Source organism: Thunnus thynnus, chromosome 8 (genome assembly GCF_963924715.1).
Source record: "Thunnus thynnus chromosome 8, fThuThy2.1, whole genome shotgun sequence".
Lineage (NCBI taxonomy): Eukaryota > Metazoa > Chordata > Actinopteri > Scombriformes > Scombridae > Thunnus > Thunnus thynnus.
In genome coordinates this window covers 20,229,259-20,250,516 of record NC_089524.1, presented here as the reverse complement: position 1 = coordinate 20,250,516, position 21,258 = coordinate 20,229,259, and the positions used below count along the sequence as shown (strand labels likewise).

The following is a 21,258-nucleotide window of genomic DNA, read 5'->3' as shown; positions in this document are numbered from 1 at the left end:
CTATCATGTGGTTTCACTATGCAATATCACCTCATCCACATGATAAAGTGCTGATTGGCTATTCAGGTGTTGGCCTTTTGAAGGAGACAGTCAGTATTTGGAGGGCTCTCTTCATTACAAACCAATCACAGAGCCATTCACAGAATAGCTCCAGTGTCAAGAACTCAGCTCTCAGAGTCCGCTTTCAGAGAAAGTTGGCATTAATTAGCTACAGTAATTAAAACTGGCACTTCGTCACAATGGACGCTGTTACATTACTTGATGACAATGTACGATGAGCAAAACCCCCTTGCTTAAAAGATATGAATGGTGTCAATCACTCGGCTCTGCACAAAAGACGGAATTGTGCTATTCTTAATGTGTTAGACAGCTCAATTATTATTTATTATATATTTATACTTGTATTTTTAAAGTGAAGAAAAACATGGCTCTGTAGGTTTGTGATGTGGAGTCAAAACTACTGGTGAAACATGTGATGATAAAATATCTCTCATTCAGTATGCAAAACACACGCACATCTTTCTTTTTCACATGCAGTCCAAAGATAGTCCAAAACCGTAATTCTGTCTCACAAAGACTTGAAATTCTATTTTATTACATTACAAAAAAGTTCAAAATTTTGAGCACAAATTGGCACACTGTCATCTTCTAATTTTGATCTGTACCTGTACCTATTCGGTGCCTGACAAGGAGCTAATTTGTGCTCTTCTAACATTGTAAAACAGAAATTTTAAGGGGAGCGTTATACAATGTTGCAAGTCCTTGGGAGGCAGAAATCAAAATCTCTCATTAACACAAAAGGAGTTTGTGATGCCTCATATCATCTATTTATACCCAGTAGAAACATGCCCAGCCTTTGGTGTGTGTCCTGTGCTTTCTGTGTCTCCATCAGTTTGCCCAGCCCGGCTCCTCCAGTGTGGCTGCTGACCTTCTCCTCTCTCCACGGCTGGAGTGGCTATTGATTGGATCTTGGCACACAGTGTACAAACACAGAGATAAGGAGAGAGAGAGGCAGCCAGGCAGATATAGCTGCAGTGCCCACTCCACTCCACTCCCCTCCTCTTGCTCCAGACACGGAAAAAAAAAAAAAAAAAAAAGAAAAACCCTGTTCTTCGAGACTCCACTCCCACTGAGCAGACACCCAGACATGGTACCTGAACACTGATAGCAGACAGGATTAGGTCTAAAATTCAATCACAACAGTCTAAGTGATGTTAAGTCACTGCAGCTGACAGTGACCGCTGCTTCTGTTGAACAGAGTACAAGTGATCTATCATAATCTTGCTTTGATTTCTGAGATTTAAAATGAAAAAAAGAAGAACTGAGTGTATATGACATCCTAGAACTGTGATTCTGGGATCAATAGTTTTACTTGATGTGGGTATGCGAACAGAATCACAGTGTAATAGCTTGCCAGAAAGGACTCAGGCCTCTTACGTTGAATGCAGGCTAGATCTCAGACAACCTTACGGCTGGTCGGTGGCCTGCCCACTCTCCCACCCTGAGGTCTCTCATTTACACTTTCTTTCCATCTGGTCTACAGGCAGTGGCTGCGCTGTGTCAGAGGTGACTAATAGTGTCATAGCCCTGCCCTCTCCACCGGGCCAGCAGAGGAAAAACTCAAACTGCTGCCTCCGCAACTCCCGGGCAGACACTGCCAACTGGTGAGAAAAAAAGAAAAACTCTTTGTCAACAGGCAAGGTGGGCAAATAAGGTACTTTCAATTCCAGATGGCCAAGGGACACTTGAGGACTTGTACAGAAATGAGGAAATAGTTTGAAAAAAGGAAATAGTAGGCATCTTTTCATAGAGGCTTGTTAGTATTGTAGCGGGTCAAACGCGTGTTGTCTCTTTCTCTGTCTCTCTGTGGACATCGGCGCCTCAGGGGGAGAGAGAGGGAGAGGTTTACTCAGATACTGTCAGGATGGTCTACAAAAGGAAATGTTCAGACAGACAGGGACCAGAGGAACAGACGCAGGGCCATGAACCCAGCAGAGCAGGAACAGGAAGAATCCAAAACCTTTGCCTCTGGGGAATATGAGGAACTCTTCTGGTATTTGTCTTTGTAGGTGATGTGTGTGCATCTACGCACAAGGGTGTGTGTGTGTGTGTGTGTGTGTGTATGCAGACACATACACATATACCAATCTGCAAACACACATAAATACACAAATGCAAATTAATTATCCAAATTAAAAGCATTTCAATAAAAATGTTTTTCAGAAGCAATTTAAAAGAGTGAAGAGTGATTTTGCAAATCTGAGTTCATAAGTCATTTTGCTCCAGAATTGAGGTGCCTTAACAGCAAAAACGTTGTCCCCTTTATTCTTCCACCTTGACATGAGAAAAGCCAGCAGGTTCCTGCCAAACGACCTCAGACTGTGTGCAGGTTAAAGGGGGGACAGTAATTCTGAGATATAGTCTGGGGTCGGGCCATGAAGTGCTTTAAAGGTAATGCATAAAATCTTGATATTGATTCTGTAATAAACTGGTAGCGAATTTAAAGACATTAAAAGGGAAATAATATGATCTATTTTTTGGCTTTTGTTAGTCTTGCAGCCACATTTGTAGTTATTTTCTGATTTATAGGTCTTAGCAGATTATTACAGTAATCTAAACATGAAAAAATGAAATGCATTTGCGATGGACGTTAACAGATTTTGGCAACATTCCTTAGACAATAAAAAGAAGATTGGACAAACCTGCTAATATGAAATTCAAAATGAAGGTATGACTCAAACAACACACAGAAGGCTTACTATTGTTGCAAAAAAGGACCATGTCAAGATTGTTATAATATAAATATGTATGCAGATTGTCAGGGCTAATGACAAGAATTTCAGTTTAACTTTAATTGAAGAAAGTTAGATGACATCTACTTTATATGTCTGTTAAACAGTGGTGGACAAACTAGTGGGGCTTTCAGGCTTTACTGGAACATAGCTTGCTGTGTATCATCATCAGGAAATTCCCTCTAATCATTTTAGTTTCTATTTCTCTTTTCCTGTTAGATGTCATTGTGTGAAATGATGAGCAGCAAAAAACTGAAAGTTATAGGGGAGAATTGGGGAGTTACCATCCACTGTGTAGATATGAAAGTAAGTTTCCTGAACAGGTGAATTCCCCTCTTGTAAAGTCTCAATTCGCAAGGAAGATGACGTGAAAGCGAAGAGAATTGAGATTTGAGAGGCCGATGTGAAAATTATATTCAAATCCTCCTGTTCTGCCCTTTTCATTCATCCCAAAACTGTCAATTAGACTCCTACCAATGCAACTCAGCTCAGAATTCAGTAAATGTAATTTACACATTATATTCCATTTACTCAGTAAGATAATAAAAAATACCTGCCTTATAAATCAGTAAACGCTCACTCTCAATGATAAAGAGACCTGGTGATAAAAATTAAAAAGAGACAACCTTTTTTTTCACAGTATCTGAGCCCACCAGTGTAGGCTGGACAGCTGAGATTTTGTTCCAAGGAATACATTACAGAAAACAAATTAGTCAGCAAGATAGAAGAATGCCAGTGCAAATGGCCCTGGTTCTTATTTCCATCCTTATGAGATAACTGTACCCATTAGAAGGTTAAAGCTATTGTGGTGTCCCTGCAAAGACTCTGCCTTGGAAACGGCAGCAATCCGTCTTTAAACTTTGATGCAGCCAGAAAGCTCTCCTCATCCCTTCTCATCCCTTCCCCTCTGACCTGTGTGTGAGTGTGTGTGGAGTTGCATATGTGCATGAGATAGAGAGAAGGGGGAGAGGGTAACAGCAAGAGAGGGAGCAGACAGAGAAAGAGATATGAGAGGGTGGGGCTGGGCTGTCTGCCACCCAGGCCCAGAGAACATAAAGAGAAAAATACGGCCATAAAACCTCTCTATGACTATGAATACTAATACTGACTCTGTGAGGCAAACCAACCGAGTCTGTCCTCTCTCTGTTCCCCTCTGTCTCACTCAGAGGGATGATGTGGCTTAAAAATAAAGCGAAAATAGTGTTCTGCACAAGAAGAATTGTATAGTTTAGTATTTACACTATATCATACACAACACAGAAGTTGAACAGATGTAGAGGAAAGACTGTTTAGCAGCAATGGTCCAACAACAGGTCTGTTTTATATTTCAGTAAGATGAGATGTTTTCCAAAATGATTTTTCTAAATTTGGTTGTCTAGTGGGTTGCACAGTGGTAAAAATGAATGACAGAAGTGTAAAAACAGACTACTGTAAACTAACATACCGCTCAGGAGCTAGCCAGTATTCATAAGTTCATACATAAGTGGAGAGCAACGCAACGCAACGCAACACAATTATTCATTTTCTATGGGATACACGTGAATGACTTCTAATTGAGTGACTTCTAATTTCCGATTTTGCTCTTGCTTCATAGCTAGCTTGATGCTTACATGAAGCTGTTAGTTAGCTTAAACTGAAATTGTGCTGTGTTGCGTTCAGAGAAAACAAACAGCGTATGAACTGAACACAGCAGGCAGGTCCGTGTTTTATTTCTATCCCTGTTCGTGAACATTTATCAAGGGATATATAAATATATATATATATATATGTATTTATATAGCTACGAAGAAAACATGTTTTAGTCATTGTTTGAATTATTAAGACAGAAATGTGTAAAAATATATACATTGTTGAAGATGTGCCTTAATGCTTTGATTCCACCAGGCAAAACCCCATTGTGCTGCAGCTGCAATGTAGTTTTGTTCTGTCTTCTGCATGTCATAACCCACTGGGAGCGTTTTGCTCAGGCAGCGCCGGAGAGAACAGAGCCGTCCCTCTACCTGGAGAGGAAGCCAGGGCCCAGGGCAGTCATGGCAGCAGTGGTGTCATATACAATCTTGTGATTTTCCACTTCCAAGATGAACCTCTTGTCATCCATGGTGACAAATATCCTCTTACCGGTTGACTTCTGGCCTGGTACCACCGGTTATGACGTAATGTTGATGCAGTGATGTGATATACGATCGAAAGTCTGCACAGGGTGTTTTATTTTGTAAATGACCAGATACTCTATGCTGTTCCTGTGTCTGACTTCCTGCTCCTGCTCATCTGCTCTGTGCAGCTTGATGTGGCTTACATCAAAAATAGACTAGGTGCGTATGTTTAGCGGAGTGGAGCAGAAAGCCTCTTCTGGGACACTTCTGAAACGAACTGTGGCAAGTCTGGTGGGATCACAAGTACTGACTAGAGTGGCTGCGATCAGCTCCGGCGGCTGGGTCGGAGCCGGAACACGACGCAGACGTGCTCAGTGGAATCAAGCCGTAAGTGTCCCCTGATAATATAGAAGAGTGTAGGTCTATGTGCCAGGGCTGAGCCCTGGACAGCCCTGGTCCAATTTAACCCCTGCCTGCCAGGTACATAGCTGACTGAACAACTTATTAATATAACTGCTAGCTTGTTTATATATGAGCCACTTACAGTGAAGAGTAAAAGAGGAATGTGGTTGACACATCTTACCCATAGAACAATTGATGGAAACAATGCTTAATAAGGATGTAAATTGGAAAGACTACTTTTCACAAAAATAACCCTATATAACAAAATGACCAAATAAAGTTGTTGGGTTGTGTAATCAATTTTTCCTTCTTTGTCTAACATTTGTTTCAGTGCTCCAACCTTATTTAGTGAACCACTATTTTCAAACTAGCTAGCTGTTACTAAGAATGCAGAACAGACAAGTGGATTTACAAATAACTGGTGCAACCGAATCCTGGTTACAGCCTACAGTGTTCAGTGTACAGTATTATTGTGGTTGGATTCCACGCAACACAAATGACCAGAATTAGAACCAGAAAACCCCAATTTGATATTGTTATAATTACTGTAGATCACCAGATATTTTATTTATAGAGGTATTACTCTTAGATATATTTGTAACTGTATCATCAACCATTTCCATGCCATGGTTTCTAAATTTCAGAGTCCTATCTGTATGTTATGGTCAGGTGCTCCTTACAAATACCTGTACTTTCATGGCACCCCCCCTTGCAGCAAGCTTTCCTTGACAAATGTTAGGAGGACAGAAGAAAAAGTCGTAATCTCTCAAGCATTTCTAATGAGTTTTTCTCCTACAATTATTTGATAAGAGCAGACAAGACTGGAGGCAGTGTGTATGATACACTAGCTCCCACTACCGAGGTGAGAGCTCTGCTGATTACATACAGAGCCATTTACACACACACGCACACACACACACACACACACAAACACACAAACACTCACACCCAGAGGCTTACAGTCCGTCATTGCAGAGCGCAAGATTCCTAATAATAACATGAGAGGCTGAAGTTATGATCGGCAGGCACACCTAAGTTACCAATCTGGGTCTCCTTATTCTGAACACGTACACACACACGCTCACACTTACTACACCTTACAACCTTTCCATCCTTAATCCTCACCTCCATTTGACTTCTTTGCTCCCGCCATAACCACTACCACCCCACAAATACTTTCCTCTCCACCTGTTCCACCTCCCAACTCACCACACTGAGTCCCAGTTGCTCCCTCTGCAGGTAGGGCAGGTTCCTACGTTCCAGGCTGGCCAGGTAGTGCTGCAGTCTGGAGTAGGTGTAAGGGTAGCAGTAGGCAAATTGGTATACATCGTCTTCTCGGTCAAAGCAGAAGGCAAAGGACATGACATAGTTGCGCCGGTGGTCAGGGCATCGGTAATAGTACACATTTTTGGGTGGAAGCCTCTGCCTGCAACAGCAAAAGAGAAACACATCACACTAATTTAAGAAGAAAGGCCATCAGGTCTGCAAAAATTTAAGGCTTAGAGATGCTTCAAGTGAAAATGTAGAGAATAATGAGGGCACATTTATTTTGCAAGAGAAGGAAGTGTAAAGTGTAAAGAAAGACGAGAAACAGAGATATAAGTTATACAGTGAACTGAGTAATCATAACACTGAAGTTACATCAACTTAGTTGAAGTTTGCCTTCTTCCACAGATGTTGAGTTCAGCTGGTGAGGAAGAACAAGGACTGGAGGAATGACAGGGATGTCACATGGCAGAAATATGGTGTGGATGTTAAAACAAAGTACTTTTCTTTAATTAATATGAAAACTAAACAATTCACTAATAAATTATCAAAATTACAATAACATTCAGAGGTAATTCGACTCAATACAAAAGATCTTTACAATTAAAGAAAGCTACAGTGAAGGGACTCATTGTTAAATAACTGTTGTACAAACTAGGGTTGCCATTCATTCGCCCTTCCTCTTCATCTCTCTTCAAGCTTTCCATACATTCATCTCTGAAAAAAGGAGAGCCCACCATTGGACTGCTGCTTCTATTTGTAATTATACAATTTTCATTAGGGTTTGTGTCTGTACTGGTGCCAACTGGTGTTTTTTAGCTTTGCATTTTAAACAGCAGCACTTCCCAAGTGAGCACAAGAGGTTTCCAATTATGAGGATTATGACACTATAGTGCTATATGTGATGTTTTCCACGGTGTGTAATGTGCACATTTTTACAAAAATCCTTTACAGGTTTAGAGCATGACTGTCATTGTCACAATCTGATCCTCAGTCCCTCTCTGCAGCCACACTCTCTCAGCCCAGCCCCTGCTCACTTCTCCCAGGTCATGTACTTTCCTTCATTTCCCCATACCTGCCATCCTCAAGCTGACCACCAGATGCCCTCAGACTTTCCCTCCTTTCCCCATCTCTACACCTGTTCCCACTTCTCATCAGTCATGCAGTCACCTGGCCTCCTCCGCCCACTCCTCACCTGCAACTCATTTCCTCCTTGGACACTCATTACTGGCTTCTAGTCTGTTACCTGTTTATCCATTGTTTGTAATCTGAAAACCTGTATCCTGCCTGTTTTTGACCTTTCTGTCTGAATATTGGAGTTTGGATTCTTGCCTGCTCCTTTTTGGATATCTTTGCCTGTTTTTGGACAGTTTTCACGGTTTTGACCCCTGCCTGCCTCACTTAGTCCATAAGCCTGTGTATCTCAAATTTGTTATCAAATCATTGAACTGTATCAGTCATTTGCATTTGGGTCCTTCCCTGTATTCCCGTTACCCTGCTTGCACCAATGGTGACAGTAATGTTTTATTCATTATATCTCAAGTTCCAGTTTAAGTGTGTGTACAATTTAGAAAAATTAAACGGGTTGAAGAAGCATCTTATCTGTCTACTAGTGAGTCATATGTCTTGTTGTGTTAGCAGTGTGTGCTATGTTGTTTTGAGCGTTGTTAGATGTTAATAATGTGCTGTGTTTAGTTCTTTGTCTTGTGTCATCTTGTGTGGTTGCATACTTAACTGAACTGTGTGCTGGCATGTTGTGTGTTGCATGCTGGGCCCAGGGCTAAATAAAGCTGATTGCTCCTTGCACCTCACAGACGACCGATGGGGTACGGGACAGTACTGCTGCAGTCCACAGAACTTCTCTGCTTACTCGACATGTTTTCTTTTCACACTCTTCATCTGTCTGTCTTCGTCTTCCTCTCTTTCTGTTTTTACTCCTCACCACTGAGACATGGTGAGCAGGAAATAGTTTGAATGCAAGTGACTGTGTTTGCCTCCTTTTTCTCCTCCTCTTTCTCCACCTCTCCTTTTTTCCTGTCTTTCTCCAAATCTCTCTTGTCTTGTCCTGTCACTCACTGACTCTGCCTTGACAGTTTACGTGAAGAAGACCACGCGTGGGGGAACAACGGTGCTGCCATAGGAGCTCTGGCAGACGCTCTGAGAGAAGAGGATAAAAGGAGGAAGAAGATGAGGACGATGAGTGATTGGTGGGTTTGGCGTGTTTGGAGCAGGAGGAAAGGTGGAATAAGGAGATAAGGAGAAGATGAGAGAGCAAGGCGATGGCAGATCTGGGCCTGATACGGAGATATACGGGAAAAGGGGTGGCAGCTAGCAGCGTAGCGGCTGTGTGATGGCAGGGCTGGCTAGTGAGCTAGCGTCTCTGCCAAAAGATCAGATGAAGATGCTATCGGGGCTGTGATAGGAACAGGACCTGATAATCAACAAACAGGACAGACTGCTCTGCGCTAACTCTGACAGAGTCAACTTCTCTGTCTGAATCGCCCCTGAAAAGGGAGGACAGGAAGGAGACACATATGAGTTTTATGTGTTTGCCCAGACACCTAATACATCATGTTAGGCTACTGACTTGCATAGAAATGCATGGTGAACACACTTGCATACATTTTCAAACACTTGAAGATGTCCCTGCAGGTACCTAGTAAAACAAAAAGCTAAATCACTGGGTCTCTCTCAGACAGAGGGGAAGAAGGGAGAGAAAGGCGGGGCTGATTATTCCTTCAGAGGAGGAGAAAGGAGAATGTATCTGCATGTGGCTATCTCAGCAGAATACTAATGCAGCTAGTGGCTAGCAATACCACACCCAGCCTGCCCACAAAAGCCAGCCAACCAGCCCTGTCTTCCAACCTGCAGAGCTGGTCAAAGACAGAGAAGAAAAGAACTAATCTTGGAAGAAATGAGAGCAAATTCTTTCACTTTTCCCCCAATGGAGCCCTGATATTATTCTTAAGACATGTTCTCCATGGCGATCATGGTTTTGAAGTAGAGCATACTGTGACTAAAACTGACCGGCAAGGAAAAAAATACATCTCCACACGACACACTCACAGACACAAGTACACGCATACAACCCCCCCACCCCCCACCCCAACATACACTGGTGCATTACTCTGGTGCCAGACCTCCAAGGTGCAGGTTAATTAAAATAAGATGACACCTCACCTCTTTACATATTTCCCTGTTTGGCTCTGCTCATCCATGCAATCCCACTTCTCTCTGTTTCTCCTTCTCCTTCTCTCAACTGGGCAGTGTGTGACCTTGCCGGAGACTGGAAAAGTCCTGGCTATTGATTTTAATTACAGCTGCTTGTCCCATCACAGCATTATAGTTATAGGACGGAGAAAACAGCTCTGTGACTTCATATGGAAAGAGACTGCCTGGAAGGCCCGGACCACAAGCTAAGGAAGGAGCTGTGCCTGCTTTAAACACTGCAGTCACGCACACAAATGTAAAAATGCACAAAATCCTGGGCACATGCACACTAATGCACACAGTCCCTTTGGTTTTTATCTAAGCGGTGGCTGCTCCTGCTCGGCAGCTGGCAATTTGTTTTATCTAAATGGTGCCTCCCTGTGCCTCTCCCCTGCCCATCTCTTGACGTGGTACAGTGCCGTCGTTCCCAAACAGAATTATCACTGCGTGGGATGAGGAAAAAAAAATGGAGAAGCTTCCCCAAGATGATAACGCACTCACACATGGTTTTACAATTCAGTGATTACAGAAACACAGAAACACACACACACACACACACACACAAACAGGAATATGCAAAGAGTCACACATTGAAACGGCGCAGCAAACTCATACCACATGTGAGCGACATCAAGGTCATTCCTTTGACAGTGAGCTGTGGGACGAGTTAACTTCCACAGCGTCTCATCACAGCCTTAAAGAATAAAAAGAAAGATGCAGAGCAGAGAAATAAAGAGATTGAAATACTAGACAAAAGCAGAGCAAGGCTGACAAATAGAGAAAGAGACAAGTAAAGAGACAAAGTCAAAAGAGAAAAGGACGACAAAAAAAAAAAAAAAACAGACAAGGAGAAAATGAAAAAGGAGAGGGTGTCATAGAGCTAGCAGGCAGCCTTTAGCGAGGTGTCACTTTGCTTGCCTGGGCTTTTCTACTTCTGAACCATTGGTAGCTACAAACTCCCGCTCTGATTTTGATGGCGCCAGCGTCTCTCTGAAGTTTCGAGATGAAGGCTTATAAATTGGTAGCTTTCATACAGGCGACATCTTGTCTATATTTTCAAATCAATCAAGCGTAGAGGACACGCCAATCACGGCCGCTCTGAGCACTCTCACAGACAAAGGCAAAAACATACAGGACAAAACTCACAAGGCCTGGACGGTGATGTACACACATGCACGCTCACCCACTCCTTTTTATTTTCTATCTCCACTGTTGTCTCTTTCAGATTGTCAAATGTTCATCCTGTCAACTGTTATGAAGGTTAAAATGTCTTCCAGTAAGCCTGTACAGCTGTCAAGCTACATAGATCCCCACCAGCTCATTTAAGGCAAATAGTTAGTCAGTTTGGCAAACATTTCACACTGAATGACATATTTCTTCACTCCCTCTACATTGCTGCACCAATAATTGTAGAGGAAATATTTCTTGGCACTCTAATGTGATGCCAGATGTTAGATTGGCTTATTGTTTTTAAAACGTGGCCTTTGTTCTTGTTTTGCATACTAAGTCAAGCAGAAAACAACCTCCAAATCATCTGAGAGGTGTCAAACGTGTGGGTATGTATATTCATGTGTGAGGAAGTGAGTATGTGTGTGTATGTGTGTGTGTGCGTAAACATGACAGCATATATATCCTTGACGCATCCATCTTTTTGGGGGGGATGCAAATCAAGTTGCAACAAAGCTTTCTGGAGACACTGTTACTAGGCAACCTGTGCATGTTTTGCAATTTGGCTGGCCTGCTGTATGTTGTACGTGGTGGTACAGTTTATGTAGTAGACTGCGGCTTCATGAGAATGTGTCCTTTGCTTTTGAGTTAAACGACTGGTGATGAGTGAGCATCAGACGTATAGTACATGAGGACGTCATAGATTCTGATTTGACCTTTCAAGTGTGGCTGAGGAGAGACGTATACCCCATTTACACCTTGCATTATTTATATAAAGGAAAACGCATGTTGATGCAAGGTGTAAATGCACTTAGAACACATTGTGATCAAACCTCTAAACCACATTTAGAGGTGGTCAGGTTCGCATTGTGATTGGATCACAGCCTGGTGTAAATGCAATCTGTACGGTGTGACAAGATTCATAAGAAAAAAAATCATCCCAGTAAGTTGAAAGGTCACCTGGCTCTGCCTCTTCCTGCAAGCTAAAGCAAGCCCTCTTTAAAAGCTACAAGTAGTAGCAGTAGCAAAAAGTCATCCCTCACGAAAAGTGATTTAGGAATAAATGATGTCCTTTCGTGGCAGCTGTTTCCTTGACTTGGGACGCGCCATGTCTATTGACAAGTCCGCCAGCTCTGTCTAGCTAATTTGCATATTGAAATCCAATCATAATGCGAGCACAATTGAGAAAATGAGAACGCATTTTAATAACAAGTGTAAATGCAAAGACCCACGGATCAGATGTTATTATCTAGCTAATGTATCCAGATACAGATCACATGCTAATCCCAGGTGTAAATGGGGCCTTGAACCACTTCCCATTTTCAGAGGTTAATCATAACTTTCTGCGGCTGTGTGTGTGTGTGTGTGTGTGTGTGTGTGTAGGCATAAAGTGGTGAAGATGCACATTATGACCGGGGCTGATGATGTGAAATAGCTGAGATTTAATGCTGCTGGTGAGGTCTTCTGGTTAGTAGCAGTAAGGTTTTGCAGGAAGAAATAAGACTTGTGAATTATGGACTTTCCTGTAACGAGAGAGCTGAGAGTTGCACACCTGTGGAGTCAACAGGCCGTTAGCAGCCTTGTCAGGTCAGAAACAGCCCTCTGATGAGGTTGAAACATGACAGAATAAGACACTCTCACCTGATGGCTGCATCAAAACACCCAGGAGGTGTAATTTCATTTTATGGCCTTTTACACTGCTTCCTGTAAAAAAGCTCTCACATCTCCACTCTTCAGTTTTTGCTCTAATATTCACGTATTGATTATTGGTTAATTTAAAGAGCTAATTAGTTTTTTCCCCCTAATCCCAGGTTTGGCAGTTTTTAGTAGTGAATTTCAAGGTGAGTTAGTCGAATCAAGTTGGTCAATATCAGATCACACCCACAGAGTTCAGATTATGCGGCCGACATAAAATGTGACGTTATTTCCATAAAAATCTGAAAGCAGCCATAAATCTCAGAATCTCATCTAAATAAAACACCTCTGCTGTTTACAGGAGTAACCCAGTTTGTACCTCTGATATGTTTAATACAGAGGGAGTGGTTGTATGTAAATATGTGTGGCTGTTTGTTTTAATCTGTGCATGTTTGTTTGGCAGTGTGTTTGTTTGCCCTTGTTTGTAAAAGTCCATCTCTTCCAGTAATTTGTGTATTCATGTCACTTCCTCCCCATATCTTCTTCCACTTCTCAGTCTAATTTACTTTGTTGAAAAAAAATTCATTCTTTTGATTGAATTTCTTAAACTTTCTGGTTTTCTTCTTTTGAATAAATCATCACAGGACAATTGTCAGGGCTCTTTAAATCTGATCCGTACACTATTCTTTGTCATGTCAGTGAAACACTCTACTCAAGCAAGGAAACAAAATTCTTCATGTAAATGTCTGTAATGTAAATATGACTCTGGATGCTATGCACTCTCCAACACCTCTATCTCAAAGTTCTCATCTGTTCCACTCTAAATCTGATAGAAATGCTTGAGATGTAAAGCCCTCATGGGATATTTTTATCACCTCTGAGGTGGCATTTAGAGATGAAAATACTGGAGGCTTTACAGCAGCTGCTCTAACTCATGGCAACGAGGAAATATATAAAAAGAATATACATTCTTTCATTTCATTATTTCTGTCTTTATTCTGATTTTGTTGTCATTAAGTTTCCAATGCAGTGTTTTGTCATCTTAAAACTGCCAAATGGTTTCCTGATATCTGATTTAAGAAGCTCCTGGAGGTGTTTTAATCACAACTGCACAAAACATGTACAAATAAGCTGAACTTAAAATAAAATCTTCAGGTTGTTTTCAAATTTCTTTTCAACAAAGGGGAATACTATATGGCTCCACTACTGAGCAGTGTGACAGTGCCTGGATGGACCAGTAGAGGGCTACACTTTTTAATGAATGGTGGACTGTTGAGAGGTATAAGTAAAGAATTCAAAGCAAGAGCGAGAAAGCTGTGCATTTCCAGCTCGAACACTACAGTGCACAATAACTACTTTGTCTGTTGAGAGTCTTTATTCCACAACATACACCACAGAAACAGAATTGACTCTAGGGGGAAAAAACATCTGCTGAAATATGTTGTACAAGTAGACAAGTATTAAGCATACACACCTACATTATCTGATGGTTAAGGGATATATTATGTCTATATAATAGAGTGCATCCAATCCTACAGTATGTTTAGGTCAGGTACAGGACAACAGAGTCAATAAATGAAAAGAGTAGAGTGTCTGCACACTGGATTTTAGCTTCCAAACAGCTTTATTTGACTGAAAAAAAGCAAAGTTTTGACAGGCAACGCTTCATTAGACAAATTGGTTAACATGACAAAGTGCAAGGTGTATATATAGACACCAAATTGGTTGCATCATGCTGACGTCATTTTATGGGATATAAAATGACGTCAGCATGATGCAACCAATTTGGTGCCTAAATACACCTCGCTCTTTGACATGTTGGCTGTGTGCCTGATGAAGAAACATTGCTTTTTTCAGTCAAATGAAGTCTTATGGGAGCTACACATTATTTTTTCCATTCATGATATCTAACACATCACATCAAAATGGAAAAAAAAATGTACAATGTCATTATATAAATCCTTTAAAAGGAAAAAACAAGTAAACTGGTAGTTTGACGTCATCACTCAGTCTTTTTCATGGAGACGCTAAGAGATATGCTGCACTGGACTGCACTGTAAGTTTTTCCAAATCAATCCTCAATTGCAGTAAAAAAAGTTAAACATTCCCCATCCCAGAGGGGTCTCGGCTAGATTGAGCATGCTGGGCCTGCTAGTAGCTAGCTCCCTTGCGTCTTGTGGGGCAGCAGGGCAATTAGCAGAAAGCAGATGATCACTGTGCCCTCGCCACTGTGGCGCCACTGGTCCCCTATGGGGCAACAGGGCAGGTGCACATTCGTCTGGAATAATGGGGGGTACAGAGAAAATGCACACAAGCAACCATAGAAAAAAACTGAAATCACACACACACACACACACACACACACACACACACACACACACCAAACACACACACATCTAATAAAATGATGATGTCAGCGTCAGGCCCCTGTGGTGTGTGTAAGCCAGTGGGAGTGGGAGGAGAGGGGGAGTGGGCTTGTGTATTTTAGAGAGGAGAAAGAAGAGACCGTCCGCCTATAATTGTGTGATGCAGCATTTCCCAGAGTGCAACATTATACTCCCATCACATTATCTGTGTGCGTGGAAGTGTATGTGCAACTGCGGACCAAATAGACAGACTGGCGCCAGACTTAAGTCATAATAATAATGTTCCAAGAGACCAGACACATGCACAGACCGAGACGACAGACACACACACCCACCCACCCACCCACCCACCCACACACACACACACACACACACACACACACACACACACACACACACACACACACACACACACACACACACACACACACACAACTACCAAAGTATATGATGTGTATACAGTATATTTGGCACAGTAAGGTGATCTATTTGTAAGAGGAAGTCCAGGCCTGATCAAACCTTTCTTTCTTTCTTTGTTTTTCTATCTGTCTGTCTTTCTTTCTCTATCTGTCTGTCTTTCTTTCTCTGTCTGTCTGTCTTTTTTGGTATCTGTAAAATAATTTATTTCAAGAAAATGCCCATTGAAATCGTCCATTTCAAGGCGTATTTTAATGTCAATTTCTGTTTCAATGTGAAACATGCCAAAAGATACTACCAATTTTCCTATTGTCTTGTTGCCATACAGTTTAAATCATATGATCACTGTATATATGACTAATAATGTGAGTGGATGAGAGAATACCCTCTGATCTCACTGTATCTGACTCTCACAGACAGTCAAGCCAGTAACAATGGGTGATCTCAGATCAAGCATCCCCGGCTCCTGTGTGTGTGTGTGTGTGTGTGTGTGTGTGTGTGTGTGTGTGTGTGTGTGTGTGTGTGTGTGTGTGTGTGTGTGTGTGCGTGCGTGCGTGTGTGTGAGGTAAGGTCACACAGAATGATGAGATCATTCTCTCTGGAAATTAACTCAGTGGAAGGCAATGCAACACACATGACACATTCTGAAATCATTTTTTATTAAATTCCACATAGAGATGAGCTCACCTTCTATTGATCAGATGAGTTGCTGTTGTGAAAGAAGAACAGCTTGAATAACGCACTGACTAGGAAAATAGAAAATGAATAATCCTTGAATCACAATTGGTTTGCTGATTTGGCAATAACGGCTCATTTACCTTAGGCTTCAAACTAAGTCAACATATCACAAGCGTTCTGCCATGTTATGATATTCTACATTTTATAATAAAGAAGTTAATTACAACATTGTTTGTGTAATCTAAACACCTGACTGACAATATAAAAGAAATTTGTGTAGCTGCTGTTCACATAACTTGTTCAAAACAGCAGGTACTGAACTACAGGAAAACATGGTACAATATGGTATAAAATGAGTAACTCTAATATGCACAGTGGATGTTGTCCTAAATGTTTTTGCAAAGGAGGATGTTCAAACATTGTAGAGAAAATTCTATAATACATACATTATATTGGGTGGAAAGACAGCTGTATGATACTAAAAGTGGGTAACTAGCGAGAAACGAATCAAGAATAGAAATACTTGAAGGAATTATAATTCCCGGATCCATTCACAGTCCATGGGAGGTGGTACTATACATTCGGAGGTTTCGTTTTTCTGCAACAAATCTTCTCAGAAAATATTTGCACCAGACTTTATGTGTACGGATCAGGTACATGGGGCATTCTGGTGGCCTAGTATGGAATTACAGGTACATTTTAGAGTGCAGGGAGCAGAGATGTTGAGCAAATGAGTGAAATTAGTGGAGCAGAAGTTATTATCTTGTGTTCATATGGATAATAGCAAACATGCTGATAAATTAATTGAGTACATACTATTTTCTGTTGGCTCAAATTAAATTATTCTTTGAATAATACTATTTAAAACAAAGAAAAAGGAAAAAAGGTTTATGTACTTGCAAAAAATCATTTTCTCTGCTTAAACAAATCAATCACACACTCGAGATTGAGGCGAATACCATATAACTGCAGCGTCTCCAGTTCGATTCAAGCTGGGGACCTTTGCCGGATGTTGTACTCTCCTATCTGCCCCCATGTTTCCTGTCTGTACTACTGTCAATATCAAGTGAAGGAAAATGCCAAAAATATAATCTTCACAAAAGAATAAAAATCACATCAGTTAGATGGTGATATATTTGCATCAGACTGTGAAAAGTACTTTATACACCTCTTCCTTCTGTACTAGTCAATCAATGTTCCTTGAACTAGAATCAGTTATTTTCTTAACTGTTTAATATAAGTGATCACTTAGTTTCCAAAATGTCACAAATTATAACAGATGTCGATTAAAGCCGAAGCTGTAAACACATTTTCAGTGGATGGCCTGATTGACTGATCAACACATGACTTAACTCTGGGGCCACAGTAATGACTCCACACCACACTCCCTCGTAGCGTGATCAGCACACAAACCCCATGTTGTGTCTGTGACAAGATCAGTGGAATTGTACTCATCCAAAATCTCTATCTATGCCTCTCCCCCCTCCCTCCTCCTTCCATCCTGCCTCTGTGTCCCTGTCTCCCTCTCCATCTTCCCCGAGGGCCCTGCTGGCCTTGGCACAAAGATGCCAGCCTGTCTGCCTGCATTTCCCTTGGCACGATGGTGGCAGCTGGGGGCCTGGCTGCCCTGTCTGCTTCCATACTCCCCAGTATATCACATGCACACACACAAACACACATACTGTGTTCACAGCTTGCAGCCAGACTGGTGTCACCATGTGTGTGCCAGGGGTAGCAGCACCCACAGGAGGGGAGGGCTGGAGGAGAGGAGGGAGGAGAAGGAACAGGGTGGGGTGGAAGGGGGGGGGGTTGTGGATGGGCGCTTGGGCTCTCAGACAGCCAGATGCTGCCAATTAACTTCTCCGGCCGCCACGGGGCTGTAGGGGGAGAGTCTGGCACCTGTACCATCCAGCTCTCCCCCAAATACACAAATGCTCACACACACAAACACACACACACACACACAGACACACAGACACTTTCTCACAGCTGATGGGAGCAGTGGCATTGCGTGTAGCTTGTGTGGGAGATGAGGGCCACATGGCGCCTCAGAGCTTGGGAGACAAACACACACACCTGTATTACAGTAACTGTTGAACTCTTTTGACCTTTGCCTAAATAATCTCTTCTCTTCTCACCTTGAATCTCAACAGGTGGGCTGAGGCTCCGGTCAGTTTACAGTGTGTACTGACGCACATGTCTGCAAACACAGAGACAGCTTTGCAGGAGTGACCGTGACCTCCTCCATGTGAATATGACCCTTGGATAAAAGCTTTTCTCTTTTCACTCTTTCATTCACTCATATATATATATATATATATATATATATGTACTTTCTATATATATATATGTATATGTGTGTACGTATGTATGTGTGTGTGTGTGTGTGTGTGTATGTGTGTGTGCGCGTGTGTGCTGTCAGGCTGTGTTGGTGATTATACTAGACAGAAGGAATTACAGGCTATTACAGAAGAGAGCCTGTGGCTACAGCAGCCAGAGCTGCACCGCCCTTAAAGGCTTATGGCTCTCAAAAAGCCAGCCTATTATTCCAACCGCACCACACAGCTGCCTGCGGAATGTCAAAGATATAAATACAGAAAACAAGCATGAATCCACACTATGATATAGTACTTGTATTTTATAGTTTCATTTGAAAACAAAGTACTACCCATTTTGAAAAAAAAAACAGGCGTGGCCTTGTAACCCACAGGATAAGAAAGTATCATTCAGGCTGGACAAATTATTATCTGATATTTTGTTCATCCCATAAACATACATGGAGAGGACAAAACAACATAGGCACCTTAAATGATAAAACTGAAATATTCAGGTTATTTTTCTTATTGTCAACAAATCACATGACAAGACCAAAACCAACAATAAATTGATACTACTAAAATTTATTGTCAGCTTATCTAAAGCCTGTTAGCTTATTTTTCTGTGCCACACAGATCCATTGTCATCCAAAAACTATTAAAAAACACATCAGTGAGCAACATGGTTGTACTAGCTAAAATATTCCTTCATCATGTTGAACATGGGCACTATAGTTTATATTGATGCCATCCCACATACACCATCCTGCTACTGCAAATAACCACACACAGTGCCCAGCTGCTTATTAAATCATTTAGCCTATTTAATAAGTATGGTATACTGTCTATATTTTTACAAATTTACTTCCTCAGTGGGAACCAAAGGGCTTAGGGCTGAGTGCCAAAGCCAGGGTAAGAAAGTCCAGTAGTATTGAGAGACGGACTAACACACTGTTGGTTTTGGTTTAGTTTTCATGGGATTTGTTGACAATAACAAAATATAGACTATAGCCAGCCATATCCTTTAAAATCCTATGCAATCCAATAGAACAAGACCGCAAACTATGGATCTCTGGCATAGACTCAATAAATAAGCTCCACAAACGTAGGATTTATAGCAGTAATACTATACTTGATTATAGTTTAGATTGTACAGTTCTCTACACCTGCTGGGCATTTCAACCATCTAGCATGTTTTCATGTGTACAGATAACACTGAACTACAGTGTTACACCTGGTTTCATGCACCTTGTTCTTGCTGCCCAATACAAAATAGCTTTATGGGCAGGGAAGCCTCTTTGAACTGCAACATCAAGCCAAAGTCATGTATTAGTTTACCATAACAGTAAACTATTGAAATAACAATTGATGCGACTGAAAAAAAACAATTGAAAAAAAACAAAATGGCATAAGGTTAATATAGTAGTTACATTTTTACAGATAGTATCAAAACTCATATTTTCTTCTCTGGCAGCAACATCCGAGTGAATTTTATTTAGTGTGTGCCGAAGAACAGGCAATGTCTGCTTGTCTTCTCTGATTTGAATGAGGACATGATGAGTACTTATTGCCATTATATCTGAACAGAATGTGTCATAGATAATGTAGCTCTGCGATGCGCTATCATAACATTTAATCTTAAGAGAACAGGATATGGTGATCATTGAATGAGCAACATATTAGCCTAGCTCACGTGGCTCCAGAGTGTCTGCACACTCAGAAAATCTTTTTTTTTTCACAAAGTTAATTCTGTAAAATTCAATATCTGGCATGGATGAATAAACAAATAACGACAACTCTTGAAATACAAATATGAGAAAGAAAGTCTTGTTGCAGATTGGGAAGAGGATGGGTGTATAGCATAGTGCAAGATACTTGTCAATACGAGGTTCACAATCTGACAGAAGATGAATATTCTGTTCATCAAAGTGTTTCTGCAAGTAGTCGATTTTGCACAAACTACAACTTTGCATTCGTCAATAAAGCAATCATTTGTTTAGTTAGGTTATGTAAGTGATGTTACCAATCAACAAATTAAAACAATAACAATGGCCTCATCAGATACAGTGTACTCAAGCGCATACATACACGCACGCACGCACTCACACACACACACACACACACACACACACACACACACACACACACACACACACACACACACACACACACACACATACACAGGGCCCTGTCCATCAGATGAGCCTGTTCCCTCGCTGTTCTGAGTGACAGATGACTTGTCAGAGAACTAAACGGGAGAATATTTTACTGCAGATTGAAAGAGGAGGAAAAGGAGAGATGGGGAATAGAGAAAAAAAGAGAGAAATTGCTCCATTACACCAGAGAGGTAAATCATTCGATGTGCTGGAGATCACAGAATGGCATTTACATTTACACACATGTTCACATGGGCACATTTATGAACATGATTAACCCTGTTTCTGTCTGTGCTCTCTCTCTCTGTTTCACACATAAGCTTGAGTACTTGCATATGCACACAGACACACACACAGACACACACACACACACACACACACACACACACACACACACACACACACAGATCATCAGAATCCAGCCATGAGAAAAGTTGAGAGGCTGGATCAATGTTGGGCTCTGGTGATTAGCCTTAATTGAGGAAAAAGAGCTATGGGAACAAAGAAACATTATGACCTTTTCCCTGTCTGCACACACAGCGCGCTAATAAGACACATTCACATAATATCATACTGACCAGAACCGTCTAACTACATCAAAAGCACCTTCTCCCAGGAACAGTATGCAAATGGATGGCACAGAGAGAAAAACAAACCCTGCAGATAATTGACTAGCCTTGCCATGTTTTTGTGCGTGAATGGCAATTTTCACTCTCCTGTCAAGTGCATGCTGATTATTCTATCAGACAAAAAGAGGTCAG

General features: G+C 41.4%; 1 protein-coding gene across 3 annotated transcripts in view; it reads right to left on the bottom strand.

Moving 5' to 3' along the window:
* Positions 1-21,258, bottom strand: part of agbl4 (AGBL carboxypeptidase 4) — a 434,053-nt gene that overhangs the window by 119,504 nt on the left and 293,291 nt on the right. For all 3 annotated transcript variants that reach the window (XM_067597035.1, XM_067597037.1, XM_067597038.1), the window contains one exon: positions 6,497-6,713. In XM_067597035.1, the coding sequence (XP_067453136.1) occupies positions 6,497-6,713 (217 nt within the window). The remainder of the gene's footprint in view (positions 1-6,496; positions 6,714-21,258) is intronic.